The following is a 15,336-nucleotide window of genomic DNA, read 5'->3' as shown; positions in this document are numbered from 1 at the left end:
TCAAATGGCAGATTAACTGGCAGAAATGCTGGTTGCAGGCCAAAGGGAGTGATAATAGACCAAGTAAAAGCATTCATTCTGGAGGAGATATGAGTGGCAGATCTAATCGAATGCAGATAAAAAGAAATAAGGGAGAAATGAGAGAAAAAAAAGACTCAACCCCGCAAAGAAACATTGAACAAAATGGTGAGCAGAAGTTATGTTGCAAGGTTGTTGAACTCAGCACTGAGTTCAGAAGGCTGTAAAGTACTCCCACAAGAAATTAGGTGCCTTACCTTGAACTAGCGTGAGCTTTATTACAGATCAAAGACACCAAGGCCAGAGTGGGAGCAAGGTGGAGACTTGAGCATTGTTTTATATTGTTTGAGATACACGTCAAGATAGAATGTTGAGTTGAAGTTTTAGTTCTCCACCTTGCTCCCACTCTGACCTTGGCCTGCCACATTTTCTGATGTAGCTCAAGGCGCAGGGCATTTTATGGGACAGAACATTGTGTTCAGCGGTTTTAAAACACTTCCCCTCCCTCCATTTTTTGTCTAATGTTCCTTTGATAGCTTATTTCTAACATTTTTCTCTCATTTCCATCCCTTGTGATTTAGACAGCAACTATTTAGGATCCTTCTATCAATGCCTCTGCAAGACACTTGGGATCAGTCTTGGGATCTGAGATTCACTGGCAATATCACATTTCATAACCATCCCCATTTGCTTCTTGTTGCTTTACTTGCTTCACTTCCATTCCCTTAACCTGCGCCATGAACCATTTTGTCATTTGATCTCCTCTGCCTCCTGTCTCTCTCAGGCCTTCCTTTTAGTTGTTTTTCACTTGCTCATTCTTTCAATTGCTCCAAATCTATTACTTCTGTAACTTTTCTATTGAAAGGTTAGAGATCTAAAGTGTTATTGAGTCATAGAGTCAGAGAGATGTACGGCACGAAAAGAGATCCTTCGGTCCAACATGTCCATGCCGACCAGATGTCCCAACCCAATCTAGTCCCACATACCAGCACCCAGCCCATATCCCTCCGAACCCTTCTTATTCATATACCCATCCAGATGCCATTTAAATGTTGCAATTGTACTAGCTTCCACCATTTCCCCTGGCAGCCCATTTCATACATGTACCACCCTCTGTGTGAAAACGTTGCCCCCTTAGGTCTGTTTTATGTCTTTGCCCTCTCACCCTAAATTTATACCCACTAGTTCTGGACTCCCACACCCCAGGGAAAAGACTTTATCTATTTTTCCTATCCATGCCCCTCATGATTTTATAAACCTCTATAACGTCACTGTTTAAGAAGGGCGGTAAAGACAAGCCAGGGAACTATAGATCGGTGAGCCTGACCTTGGTGGTGGGCAAGTTGTTGGAGGGAATCCTGAGGGACAGGATGTACATGTATTTGGAAAGGCACGGACTGATTTGGGATAGTCAACATGGCTTCGTGTGTGGGAAATCATGTCTCTCAAACTTGAAGAGGTAACAAAGAAGATTGATGAGGGCAGAGCAGTAGATGTGATCTATATGGACTTCAGTAAGGCGTTCAACAAGGTTCCCCATGGGAGACTGATTAGCAAGGTTAGATCTCATGGAATACAGGGAGAACTAGCCATTTGGATACAGAACTGGCTCAAAGGTAGAACACAGAGGATGGTGATGGAGGGTTGTTTTTCAACCTGGAGGCCTGTGACCAGTGGAGTGCCACAAGGATCGGTGCTGGGTCCTGTACTTTTTGTCATTTACATAAATGATTTGGATGCGAGCATAAGAGGTACAGTTAGTAAGTTTGCAGATGACACCAAAATTGGAGGTGTAGTGGACAGCGAAGAGGGTTACCTCAGATTACAACAGGATCTTGACCAGATGGGCCAATGGGCTGTGAAGTGGCAGATGGAGTTTAATTCAGATAAATGGAGGTGCTGCATTTTGGGCAAGCAAATCTTAGCAGGACTTATACACTTAATGGTAAGTTCCTAGGGCATGTTGATGAACAAAGAGACCTTGGAGTGCAGGTTCATAGCTCCTTGAAAGTGGAGTTGCAGGTAGATAGGATAGTGAAGAAGGCATTTGGTATGCTTTCCTTTATTGGTTAGAGTACTGAGTACAGGAGTTAGGAGGTCATGTTGCGGCTGTCCAGTACATTGGTTAGGCCACTGTTGGAATATTGCGTGCAGTTTGTGAGACATGATTTCCCACACACAAATGTTAACTTTAAGTTTCCCTTCACAGAAGCTGCTAGACCCTGGTGAATTTCTAATGTTTTCAGTTTTAATCTTGAAGTGGTAGTCAATAGAATCCATTAGAAAAACCAACAATTTTGATGATTTGGAGATGCTGGTGTTGGACTGGGGTGTACGAAGTTAAAAAATCACACAACACCAGGATGCTCCGAAAGCTAGTGTGCTTCCAGTTAAACCTGTTGGACTATAACCTGGTGTTGTGTGATTTTTAACAATTTTGATGTACTTATACACAGGATAATATGTACATATGATCGCCTGAACCAGTGCTTCATTTCATGTGATTGAATTGCATTGGACTAATTATCTGTAACAAAAATAATTACTCACTATCATTGGAGATGGTCAAAAGGTGAATGCCTTTTAAAATATATATCACAACATTTTCCTTTTTCTAAAAAGTTGCTTGTCTCTGCTTTCGTTCAGAATGGATTCTCATCATAATTCCGTCAAGTTGAACATGCAAAGAGACCACAGACTGCTACTAATTATAAGCGCACATGAAAAAAATGCATAAAATACTTCACAGACAGCTGCTAACAAGACCTCATCCAGTTTTTCTTTCTGATTCACCACTCCTATTCCACGTTTTTTTTATCATTTTCACATCTTATGAAAAATTTGTGAAATAAACTTGCATTATTTAATCTGTTTAGTTGGGCAATAATCCAAAGAAACAAATTAAAGACAGTCACAATAAAATAAAGTGAGTTGATGAAAATCCTCTTCACCTGGAGGATTATTAGAACGTAAAATTCTTAACCACAAATAATGTTTGAAGCAAATATTATGCTTTTTGTTTTGAAGGGGAATTACATAATGAATTTGGAAAAAAGAAGTAGACTACAGCGAATGAACAAGTGGGTTTTAACTTGGTGGCTCATAAGGAAGAAAACATCAGGACAGACCTGAGTTCAGTTACCTGTCCTTGTATTAGAGTCATATAATATACAGCATGGAAACAGACCCTTCAGTTCAACTCGTCCATGCCAACCAGATATCCTAAATTAATCCCCCTAAACCCTTCCTATTCAGGTGCCTTTTAAATATTATAATTGTACCAGCCTCCACCACTTTCTCTGGCAGTTCATTCCATATACACACCAACCTCTATATATAAAAGTTCTACCCATTCATATAAGTAATTTGTAACCTTGTGACCCAGCATTATTCCCACGCTACAATTACCGTCAAACCAGGAATCAATTCTACTTTAATGGTGATTTTCAACAAAGTTTGCTAGGAGTAGCACAAGTATAATGAAAAAATTGGTGGCAATCTGGTTAAGCTACAAGACAGAACTATTTGCATGCCAAACAGTGGGTGCAGCATGCAATAGAGCTAAGCAATCAATGGGTCAAATGTAAACTTTTCAGTCCTGCTGCATCCATTTGTGGTGAACAATTAACCAAGGTGGGATGGTCCATTAATATCTCTACCGACAATGATGTGGGATCCCAACACATCAGTGCATAAGATGATGCCAAAACATGTGTATCCCTATTTAGCCAGAAGTGTCAAGTAGATGACCATCTTGGCGTCTTCTTGAGATCATCAATGTCACAGGTACAGGTCTTCAGCCAATTTGATTTATTTAATGTGATATGGCTGAAGGCATTGGATGCTGCAAATGCAAAGGGTCCTTACAAAATTCGGGCACCTGTGTCATGCTGCTAGCTAGTACAGCTACAACACTGGCAGGTACAGGTACGTTCTGTCCAAAAAAAGGACAAATCTACTTTCTGTCCCAATAGCCTACAGTCTATCAGAAAAGTGATGGAAGGTGTCATTGAATGCTATCATGTGCAGGAATTGTCTGCTTACTGACTCTCTTTTTGTGTTCAGCCAAAACTTTTTGTCTCTGAATTCATTACAGCCTTGGTCAAAGCATAGACAAAAGAATTGAGCTTAAGTGGTGAGATGAGAGTGACTGCACTTGATATCCAGGCAGCTTTTAACCAGGTTTGGCATTAAGGAACTCTAGCAAAACTGAAGTCAATGGGAAGCAGTAGATCAAGTCTCTACTGACAGGAGTCAAACCCAGCATAAAGGAATGTGGTCATGGTTTTTGGAAATCAATCATCTCAGTTTCAGAACATGGCTGCAAGAGCACTTCCTAAGCCCAGCAATCTTCATCAATGATCTTTCTTGCTGAAATAGGGCCAAAAGTGGCCATGTTTAATGAAGTTTACACCATGTTCAGCACCATTCATGATCCTTCAGATACTGAAACATAGAAAAAAATGAACAGGAATAGGCCATTAAGCTCTTTGAGCCTGCTATTCCATTCAGTAAGATTGTGGCTTATCATCAGATTCAATGTAATATGCTCTCCCCTTTGATCTGTTTAGTCCTTAGAACTACATTTCAAACTCTTCCTTGGAAACATTCAGTGTTTTAGCCTGAATGGCTTGCTGTGGCAGAGAATTCTGTAGGCTCACCCTCTCTGATGAAGAAATTTCTCCTCATCTCAGTCCTAAATGACTTACGCTGTATCTTTAGACTGTGACCCCTAGTTCTCGACTTTGGAGACATCTGGACCACCTTTCCTGCATTTACCCTGTCTAGTCCTGTTAGAATTTTATCAATTTCAGTGAGAATTCCTCTTGTTCTTCTAAACACAAGTGAATATAGCCCTAACCAATGTAGTATCTGTTCATGCATCAGTCCTGCCATCCCAGAAATTTGTTTGGTGAACCATGTTGTCCTCTCTTCATAGCTAAACATCCTTCCTTAGATAAGGAGACCAGAACTGCTCACAATAGTCTCACCAAGACCCGTATAATTGCAGCAAGTCATCCTTGCTCCTATACTCAGATCATCTCACTTTGAGGCCAACATACCATTTGTTGTCTTCAGCACCTCCATGCTTACATTCATCAATGGTGTACATGGATACCCAGGTCTCATTGCACTTTCCCATTTCCCAATCTATCACCATTCAGATAGCAATGTGTCTCCTTGTTTTTGCCACCAAAATGGATAGAGACAAAAAAGACTGCAGATGCTGGAATCCAAGGTAGACATGCAGGAGGCTGGAAGAACACAGCAAGCCAGGCAGCATTAGGAGGTAGAGAAGTCAATGTTTTGGGTGTAACCCTTCTTCAGGATTTGGGGTGGATATAAGGGGAGCTGCAGAAAAAGGGGATGGTGATGGGAGAGGGTTTTGGTTGGGGAGCCTTGCTGGGTGGTGAGGTAGGATAGGTGAACACAGGGAGGGGGTATGACCTGGTTGGTTGATGGAAGAAATGAATCCAGTTGGTATCTGGAAGGAACGGTTGGAAGGGAGGGAGAGGGGCTGGAAAGGGAGTTGAGAGATGGAAAGAGAGGTTATTTGAAATTGGAGAACTCACTGTTGAATTTTCTGGGCTGTGGGCTGCCAAAATGGATAACCCCACATTTTTCCACATTGTACTTCATCTGTCATACATTTTCCCACTAACTTAATTTGTCTAAGCTATGCATAACATCTCTACATCCTCTTCACAGTTCCGCCTCTCACACAGCTTTGTGTCATCTGCAAACGTGGCGATTTTACATTTAGTTTCCTCATCTAAACCAGTAATATATATTGTGAATAACTGGAGTCCAGCAGTGATCCCTTTGGTACTTCATTAGTTGCTGGCTTCCACTTGGAAAATGATCCATTTGTTCCTACTTTTTGTTTCCTGTCTGCCATCCAATTCTCTCCATGTCAGTATTCCATTCCCAATCCCATGCACTTTAAATTTACACACTAATCTCATATGTGTGACCTTCTTGAAAGTTTTCTGAAAGTTGTAGCAAGCCACAGCCAGTGGCTTCTCCTTATCAACTCATATTAGTTACTTGCTCAAAAAGTTCCAGTACATCTGTCAAGCATGATTTCCCTTTCGTAAATTCATGTTGGCTGTTTACTCTTGAAGGAGTGCATATGCATGTGCAGCAAGATTTGTGCAATATCTTCAAATTTGGGATGATAAATGATAGGTGACAGTCATCCTAAACTATTGTCAGGTAATGACCAATTCCAATACCGGAGAATCTGACCATTCCTTGACATTAATAGTCAAGGGAATTGTAACTGATTCCCCAACTAGCAGCATCCTGGTGGATACTATCAACCAGAAATTGAACTGGACCAGCCACATAAAAACTGACCAGAAGAGCAGATCAAAGGCTGGGAATTTTTACAATATGTAACTTGTATTCTAGCTTCTGAGAATGTCCAAAGTCTGCAAGGCATAAGCCACAAATGTGATGACGTACGCTCCACTTGTTTCAATAAGAGTGACTCTGACAATGCTCATATTTGGCACCAACCAGGGAAAAACAGCTCACTTGATTCATAACCATTCACCTACTTCAGCGTTAATTCCTCCACCTCCAGTATATAGTGTTAGCATCTTTTCGATGCAGAAAAGCAACTTACCAAGGCTCGTGTGATAACATTTTGCAAACCTGCAATCTCTACCACCTAGAAGTACAAGGGGAGCAAATTTATGGTAGCAATACTATCTTCACGTCCTCGTCCAAGCGACATACCTTTGTGACTTGGAACTGTATAGCTGATATTCCTTCGCTGGCGCTGAATCAAATTCCATTCCCTAAAAGTACTGTGAGTATACGCCATGGACAGCAACAAAACACTGTATCTCACCATCTTTTTAAAGGCAATTTTAGGTCAAGCAATAAATATTGGCTTTTCCAACAATGCTCACATCTTGACATAGAGTAGTTATTTAAAAAGTTAGTCAACTATTCTGCATCTTGTAGAATTACGTTGGGAATCTGTTGTACATTTTACATTTTCCTTTTCTGCAAGAAGCTGAGGTTCCACATACTTTTAATATTTATTTTTAAATTGTATTTGTGATGCTTGACATTTTTAAATGAATAATAACCAGTGTGTGTGTCTCATCATCATACAGGGTGAAAAGTTAACATTTTAAAACTGTTTTCTTAGAACTGTAAAGTTGGCCTTTACTGTCATTGCCAAACTTAAAAGGCAAAAGTCAGCATTTAAAATTACATATTGGATCTTCAAATAACATTACTCTGCGGTATCAGTAAAATTTTCAAGCTGTGGTGAAAGTAAATAATAATTTAGCTACTAGATTGTGATTTGTCAGAGCCATACTAGCTGTTATGAATTTAGGTGCCATACTTTAATAGTATTGCATTTGGAAAAATAAATTATCTTTGCAATATTCACTTAAATTGGTCTGAGAACTGCACCTCCATAAACATTCTTGGGAAATGCATCTATATTGTCTCACATGTACCAACATAACAGTCAAAGCATTGTATTTGTGTGTTGAATCACCCTTCTTTTGCTTCTGTTTTAGTCTGTGGCGAAAACTGGAAGGTTGCTGATTAGCCATGAAGCTCCAGTAACAGGAGGATTTGCTGCAGAGATCAGTTCCACTGTTCAGGTGTGTGAGTAAATATCTGTGGTTGCACAATAAATGAATGAAGGTATTTAATTGCTTTGATTTACTTTATGGACACCAGTACATAGTACATAGTACAGAGTGTTGTGAAATCATACAAACACAATATGAGTAAACAGCATAGGAGTCGAAGTAGACCATTCAGTCCTTTGAGCCTGCTGCACCAGTTAATAAGGTTGTGATTGATCTATTTCTGTTTTGAATTCCACATTCCCATGTATCACCTTTGATCTCCTTGCCTATCAAGAATCCTTCTACCTTTGCCTTAAAAATACTCTCTGACCCTGCTTCCATTTCCATCTGAGGCAGAGAATTCCAAAGTCTGTCAATCCACTGAAAGTTAAAAAAATCTGATTTGGTTTCATTTGTTTTTTTAAAAAAGTTGGAAAGGTGTTATTTTTCCACATTATACTGAAGTAAGACATAACTAAATTGAACACTTTGAAGGGAAAGAGCAAGTTATCAACCTAGCAAAATGTGATCTGTCACACATCTTGTAATTTATTTTAAAAGATGACATCGTGTTTCCAATGTTTGGTACAGGTTTTGTCTTCTGCCCCATACTATACATCAACTACATTTTAACAATAGATGTGCAACTTCTTTGGAAGCTTCCATGAGGGCTGCGCTGACTGGACTCCCAGTAGTGGAGAATAGTACGAAAATGATACTCTCCTTGAGGGAAGGTTAGCTGAAAGGTACAACACCACTCAATAGAGTGGTTGAAATTGGGAATTTATTAGCAAACATCATGAAATTTGAAGACATGATGCAACTTCTGAGTGTCTCTAAAAATGGCAAATTTGTGTTTAACCATTTCAACAAGTATCAATTCCACATTTCATTTTTGTCAATTTATTTCTAAATCACTACCTCCATTATTCTTCTATACCATCTTGCCCTGAAGGTGCTGATTCAGTCTGCTGTTAGTTTCTTAAACCTTGCCCAAATGACTAATTGGCTTGAGAATCATCCTTGACAGTGAGTGAGCAGGCATATTATCTGAACATAGGTAAGTTTACAACTGGACTCCAGATCCTCTCTAAGATATCCATATGAATGCATTTCTGCTAAGATGGGGCCACTGTACTGAGCAAAAATTGCAAGTGGACATCTTGGACAGTTTTCTGTACTGTCAGGATAAAAACAGCCAGTGGTCAGTTCTGTCTGAAATCTTCAAACTTGGCACTGACCAGAGATCAAAACTGGAAATTTCACAGTTAAGATTGAGATTTTGCATAAAGTAATTTAAGCCTAAACTTTCAGGTGAGAGGCAGGTGCATACCATCATGTCTTACATCTCATTCAGTTTTGTTGTTCATAAAGCCTGTATCTAACTAGACCATTTTGTGGATTCGAATACACTTGACCCTTTCATCACTGAACTACAAGCTTGATTGTTCACCATTGCTCTGCTTTCCTTGGGGAACTTCAATTCAAGTGTGCAAACAAAATCCTCAGAAGCAACCAGTGTTAAAGCCATAATATGCATGAAAGTCCTGCATAGAAACTCATAGCCAAACTTGAGCCAAGATGATCAAATTTTTCCGGTGTACTTTGCCAACATAATTCTTTTTATGAAAGGCTATGATTATGGTTCATATCTAACCTATACTTTCAGTGGTCTTACAAATTTCAGGATATATTTTCATTTTTCTAATTAATTGCTCTTCTGAGAATGATTTATGATTCTGTATAATGTTGTTTAGCTACAAACCATTTGGATATTTATTGAGGATTTCACAAGAAAATGCTTGCAGCAAATTGTTTTGTTAATTTCAAGACTCTCATGAATTGATTCATGGCTTTTGATTCTGTATTCCTGTAGTTTAGAATGTGAGAATTTCCAGTGAATTTTGGCAGAGCTGTAATTGAAAAACATTATATAGCAGTGTCTGATATTCTGATGATTTTATGTAGTCCACAGACCTAATAATACACATGCACACACCTGCTAACAACCATAGTATGAAAAGATTTGGCAGCATCTGTGGAAAGAGAAACAGAGTTAATCTTTCGGCTCCAATATGACTTCTCGGATATTCTGAAGAAGAATGATACTTAGCTTGAAACATTAAGTCGATATCTCTGCTGCCAGATTTGCTGAATTTTCCAACACTTCGTGTTTTTATTTGAGAATCTGCAGTATTTTGGTTTTAAATGAATGAATGATCAATTTTTTATTATTTAAAGGTTTTACAAATTGCTTGCGCTGTAGTTCAAATCATTTCAACTGGTAACTATTGTTGACTGCATTTTGACCAGTGGATCAAATAGTTCCTTTCTTTAGGAGTTTAACAGGAGTACTGGAATTATGGACACATGATTTGCAACCTTACCCTCATGTTCATATTTCTCATAGAGGTTAATTTCATTAGTCTCACTGGGTGAAGTAAAGTAATAAGCAGTTGAGGGAAGATCATTTTCCATTGCCACTTAAGTATATTTTGATGAATGATGATGTTTCCGTTGTTCATTAGTATTAACTGCATCTGTGAAAATAACCTTGTGCTGAATTATTCCATCCTTCTGATGAAGATGATAGTATCCACAGTCTTTCTGCATCAAAAACCTTTACCTGGATTCAAACTGAACCTCCATTGTTCGCAAATTTTAATTTATATTCAGTCCTCAAAGTTTCTGAAAAAAAAATTTGTTTCTAAAAATGCAAAACTGACTTAAGTGAAAGAACAACTTTCAGTAATATCCAGTGTGGTTTGTTACACTTGGTATATCGTATTTAAACCAGGCTATTTACCTTCTCCTGTCTTATTAAACTCCTGTGCATAATTAAGGTGCATCAATGACAAGTTCTTAAAAAAAGGTATTTTTGTCAACCTGTTCACAGTTGCTATAACACATCTCTGGAGCAGGTGTGACTTGAACACAGGCTTCTGGGACCAGGGATAGGGACACTACTGCTTTGCGACAAGAGGGCCTTCACATGACAAATTTTAATGGAAACACTTTAATTGGTTAAATGACCAGATGGAAGATATCCTTAATATGAAGGCAGGTCTTTAACTGTGTGGTGGCTATTCATACCTATACTGCCATAGTGGTTATACTGCCATAGTGCCTGATGAAGGGCTTATGCCTGAAAGGTCACTTCTCCTGCTCCTTGGATGCTGCCTGCTTTTCCAGCACCACTCTATTTGATGGTAGTGCAACTGTTCCACTTAAGATAGAAAATGTTGCATCTAGAGTTTATATTTTATGTGTTTATGTCCATTTCTGTTTCACCATGTTGTTTTTCCCTATGGTGATCTTTCAAGTTTGGAAAATTTTCCTCAAACTGGTTACTTGTCGTAGCAATTTTATTGTTTCTACGTGTATCACAATTAAATTTAGAGGTCTCATTGGATTAAATTCCTGGCTATTCTCCTGCTGCTTACCACAAATTCTTGTGAATGTGCAAAAATATGCCAGTCTTTTGAGGAAAAATAAGTACTCTACAAAATTAAAGCATATTAAATTTTACTTGTTATGGCTAACTGAATAATTTATAGCAAATAAGTTTATTTGCTTACTGGATTTGTTATGTATCTCTTTTGAAATCTGGTTATTCCATCCTAATATGTATTGTGAAGTGGTTTTACTATGTTCCTGGTCTTTAAATATGTTTCATCCCAAGCTTTTGATTATTTTTAACAATCAAATGTATAAATTTGTATTTTGAATGAGATTTTGCTTTTCTGCACTCATATTATTTTCATTTTCGAAAACGTGAAAAATGCTTTTCAAATCCTATGGATGTTTTAGATTCCAAAGCCATCATACATTTTGTGTCTGTCCAAGGTATAGATATAGGGTTTGAAGCTTCGACAATTTATTCTGGATTCTGAGTGTTGAAGTTTGGAGTTATAAAGTTATCTGTGAGTGGAAGTATTGAACCTGATGCTTATTTTAGGAGTGTGCTTGGCTTGCCACCTGTTTGCTAGTTTCAAAACCAGACAGAGGAGGATTGAAGCTGGGTAGTAGATGGAATCGTGGCCTTTTTTTTGTTTGCTTTGGAACGGATAAAAATTTATTCAAATCATTAGTAATTTGAGGTTTCCACTCTGTAAAGCATAGAAATAAGAGGAAGAAATTGACTTTACAAATTTACCTTCTCAATGTTTTTTTACCTTTTGATCGATGTGCCCTGAGGAAGTGAGATATCTGCCAGCGAACTAGGTAAATATTTGGCATTTTTAAAAAACTTGTCCTCTTCTGCCACCCTTGACTCAAATTCAAATTCATCTCAAGCTGATACGATAAATATATTACTTTGTTGATTCTAATGGCTTTACGTGAAATGAATTTTTGTACTCTTAAAAGCAGTTGCTGATCTTTCTAAGTGATCATTATTGCTGCAGATCCTTGATTGAGGAAGAGTCGACCTCTAAGGCTGATGTTCAGTTCCTTGTGCAGTTGGTGAAATTACTTCTTCCTCATCAGTTGTCTGCTGTGAAGAAGCAACTTTTCAAGTTGCATGTACATGCGTACAGTTATGAAGGTATACCTGGTTGTTCACTTTCAAATCTTCTTTACACAGGTTCCACATTGCCAAGGGGACTGACATCTGTTGAAAGCGTTCAAGGTTTACACTAAAGCTAGCATTCCAGCTCTCGCCTCTGGCAATCATTTGGCAGCTTTACCAATCTGAAATTTGGCTTTCTGTCTTTTTGTTTTTGTTCATGTTGCTACTTCTAGCTTCAATAGTTTTTTTTAGCTATAGGAGGAGTAGTTAGGGTTCAGTGTGATTTTGGCTGCCAAACTATCCTATATTCCATCCTTTCTCTATTGTAGAGAAGCTCTTCCATAGTCCTGGCCAGCATTTATACTTTATTGACGTCACTAATGAATGAATCAATGAAATAACCATTTACCTGAGTGTTTTTTGAGATTTCTCTGTGTTAAACTTCACTGGAATCTCCCCATAATTTAAAAGTATCTGTTGAATGTGAAGTGCTTTAAGATCCTGAGGGGTTCTAAATAAAAGCAAATTTTCTTTTTCTGATTGTTAGATAACCAAGGACTTTCCTCACTGACCATAGCTAAATTGGAGTTTAGAATAATTAAAACACAAGATTCTAACAGGGTTGATAAAGTAGTTGTGAAGGTGATATTTCCATTGGCTGGTGCACCTAGAACTGATGGAATAAAACTTAAGGAAAAGGGGATAGTCATTTAAGACTGAGATAAGAACAAAGTGCTTTTCCCCAAAGAGTTGGGAATCTGTGGAATTTTCTATACCTGAGAACTGTTAATATGTTGTTGCGGTCAAAGAGTATGGGCTTGGGCAGGTAAGTGGAATTGTCGAGGATCAATTCTGATCATATCAAATGACAGAGCAGGCATAAAGGAGTGCATGGTCTAGTCTTTCTTTTCTTTATATTTATACATAGCACATCTATTGGTCATCTAGTATAGTATCTAATGATTCTGAAATGTTCCCAGTGCTGGATCATTTGCCTGGTGGAGCCAAGATCAGTAACATCCTGTAGTGCTGGTTCCCTTGCTTTCTCTTGCCTCTAGGCCATTTTTGCAGAGGCAGGTTGGGGGTTTAGCAGAATAATTGTTTACGTTTATTAGGAATAAATTAAGCCCAATACATCCAGCATGTAGTAATGTATTATCCTTCTCCAGAAGAAGTTTGTCTTGGGGTGAATTCTCGTGATGGACAAAGGAATTGCTGCAAAGAAACTTTGAAAGCTTTTCTTAAGAGTTTCAAGATCACCTTAGAGTCGTAGGGGAAGCTTGCTTAGGATTACTGCACCTAGCACAGTCAATTAAAGAAATAGTATAGCCTCCTTTCAAAAGCAGAGATAATATGCAGAGAAAGGAAATCATGGGTCAATAATTTGTCCAAAACCTAATCACCTGACCCTAAGCATTCTAGAACCTAGAAGCTGTCCCGAAATCTCTTTCCTATCCTCACGAGGGAAAATCTAGCCCATGGTCTCTCTAATTCAATGTGGAAGCAGATAAAAAATGTGCCAGATTTTCAAATGTGATCTTTTGTCAGAACTTGAGAATACTGGTCAGCTGGAAATCTTAACCAATGTTTTTCTGTTCATATACTAGCCAGTATTCTATATATCTGCAATATTTTTCAATTGAATGTGAAGGAAACTTTCTGAAGAATCAGTTGTAGGTTAGCTAGTTCTATTCAGGGCTGTCAGGAATAACCCTTGAGATATTGTTTCCTCGTAAACTATATGTATATACAAAACAGATGGAACATCAATTTAAGTCTAAGTATTTTGTGTTCCTGCCTCTTTAGTGTGTTGACTTTGCAACTCCAATAGGATTCTAGGAAAGCAGTTGTTTAAATAGTGTTAAGTTTTCTTAGGGAGGGATAGTAATTTCAAAAGTTTGTGGTTTTTGGTTTGGCCAGTAGAAGTATGGGGGATGTAATGGTTGAGGAAGTGCTTTGCCTTGCAAGAGGGAGGCATTCCTTCAAGTTTGTGTTCAAGTTTGTTTAAAGATTGAAACAGTTTTCACGCAAACATTTCAAAATAAAATTGCAGTGGAAATATGGCAGGACAAGCTGGAGCTCTAGCTTGCTACACTACAAAGCAGAGCCTACAGTTAGAACCATAGATTAATTGTAACACACCAGGAGGCCATTCAGCCTGTCTTGTTGAAGCTGGCTCTCTGTATAAGCAATTCCTCCAGTCCCACTCCCTTGTCTTTACCCTGTAACCCTACACTCTGGTTCTTAAATACAGAGGAACCTCGATTATCCGGCATTCAATTATCTGAATATTGGATTATCCGTCAAGATCTCAAGATCCCGATGCTTGGCTAAATTGTTATCTGGCATTCAGTTATCCGGAATTTGATTAACTGAACGAAATACTTCTCACCTGTGTCCTTTGAATAATCAAGGTTTCTTTGTAGTTATATGTCTTTCTTGGACCTGTCTCCCCCATGTTCTCAAGATGGAGATTTTAGATCCTATCCACTTGCTGCATAGTAAATTGTTTTTTATTGCATTACTGTTGCTTCTTTCGTCAGTCACCTTTTTTGATCCTTCTGTTGAAGGGAATCGTATATCCCTATCTCCTTTATCCAGATTGCCATCATTTTGAACACCTCTATTCTCCTTTTAATCTTTCCCAAGAGAAAAAACCTCAGCTTCTTCAATCTATCCATGTAACTGAAGTTGCTCATCACTGGAAACAGTTGTGTGATTCTTTTCTGCACTATCTCTTACACTTCTGTAAATTTCCGAACGTGTAGTGCCCAGAACCAGACAGAATAATCTAACTGAGGCTGAATCAGTGTTATATATCCTCACCATCTCTGCTCTTCACTATACTACTGAATGACCAAAGTATTTACATAATGCCTGACTGCACCAAGATGGTAATAGTAATGTGTCAGTAAGCTAGCTAGAAATATTTAAAAAGATAGCATGAGTGCATAAGTTATTTCAAAAGATAATGAGTTGATGTGAACATTGGTCTGAGAGCAATAATAGAAAGGATTAATAAAGATGGCTGTTCATGTGATGCACAAGCAATTCAACAAGATGTTTGATATACTGCCACACAATAGACCTGTGAAGTAAGTTATAGAAATACAAGAGAGAGTTGCAATGTGGACACAAAAGTGTCTGAGGGATAGGAAAAAATAGAATATTCTTTAATGGTTATTTCTTGGAACTGGTAGAAGA

General features: G+C 38.3%; 1 protein-coding gene across 1 annotated transcript in view; it reads left to right on the top strand.

Moving 5' to 3' along the window:
* Positions 1 to 15,336, top strand: part of bckdhb (branched chain keto acid dehydrogenase E1 subunit beta) — a 298,175-nt gene that overhangs the window by 189,985 nt on the left and 92,854 nt on the right. Inside the window, exon 9 of the mRNA XM_043686954.2 lies at positions 7,566 to 7,652. Coding sequence (XP_043542889.1) covers positions 7,566 to 7,652 — 87 coding nt within the window. The remainder of the gene's footprint in view (positions 1 to 7,565; positions 7,653 to 15,336) is intronic.

Source organism: Chiloscyllium plagiosum, unplaced genomic scaffold, assembly GCF_037043375.1.
Source record: "Chiloscyllium plagiosum isolate Xiang-an unplaced genomic scaffold, Cpla_swu_hap1 HiC_scaffold_3, whole genome shotgun sequence".
NCBI lineage: Eukaryota > Metazoa > Chordata > Chondrichthyes > Orectolobiformes > Hemiscylliidae > Chiloscyllium > Chiloscyllium plagiosum.
This window is presented reverse-complemented; position numbering and strand designations above follow the sequence as displayed.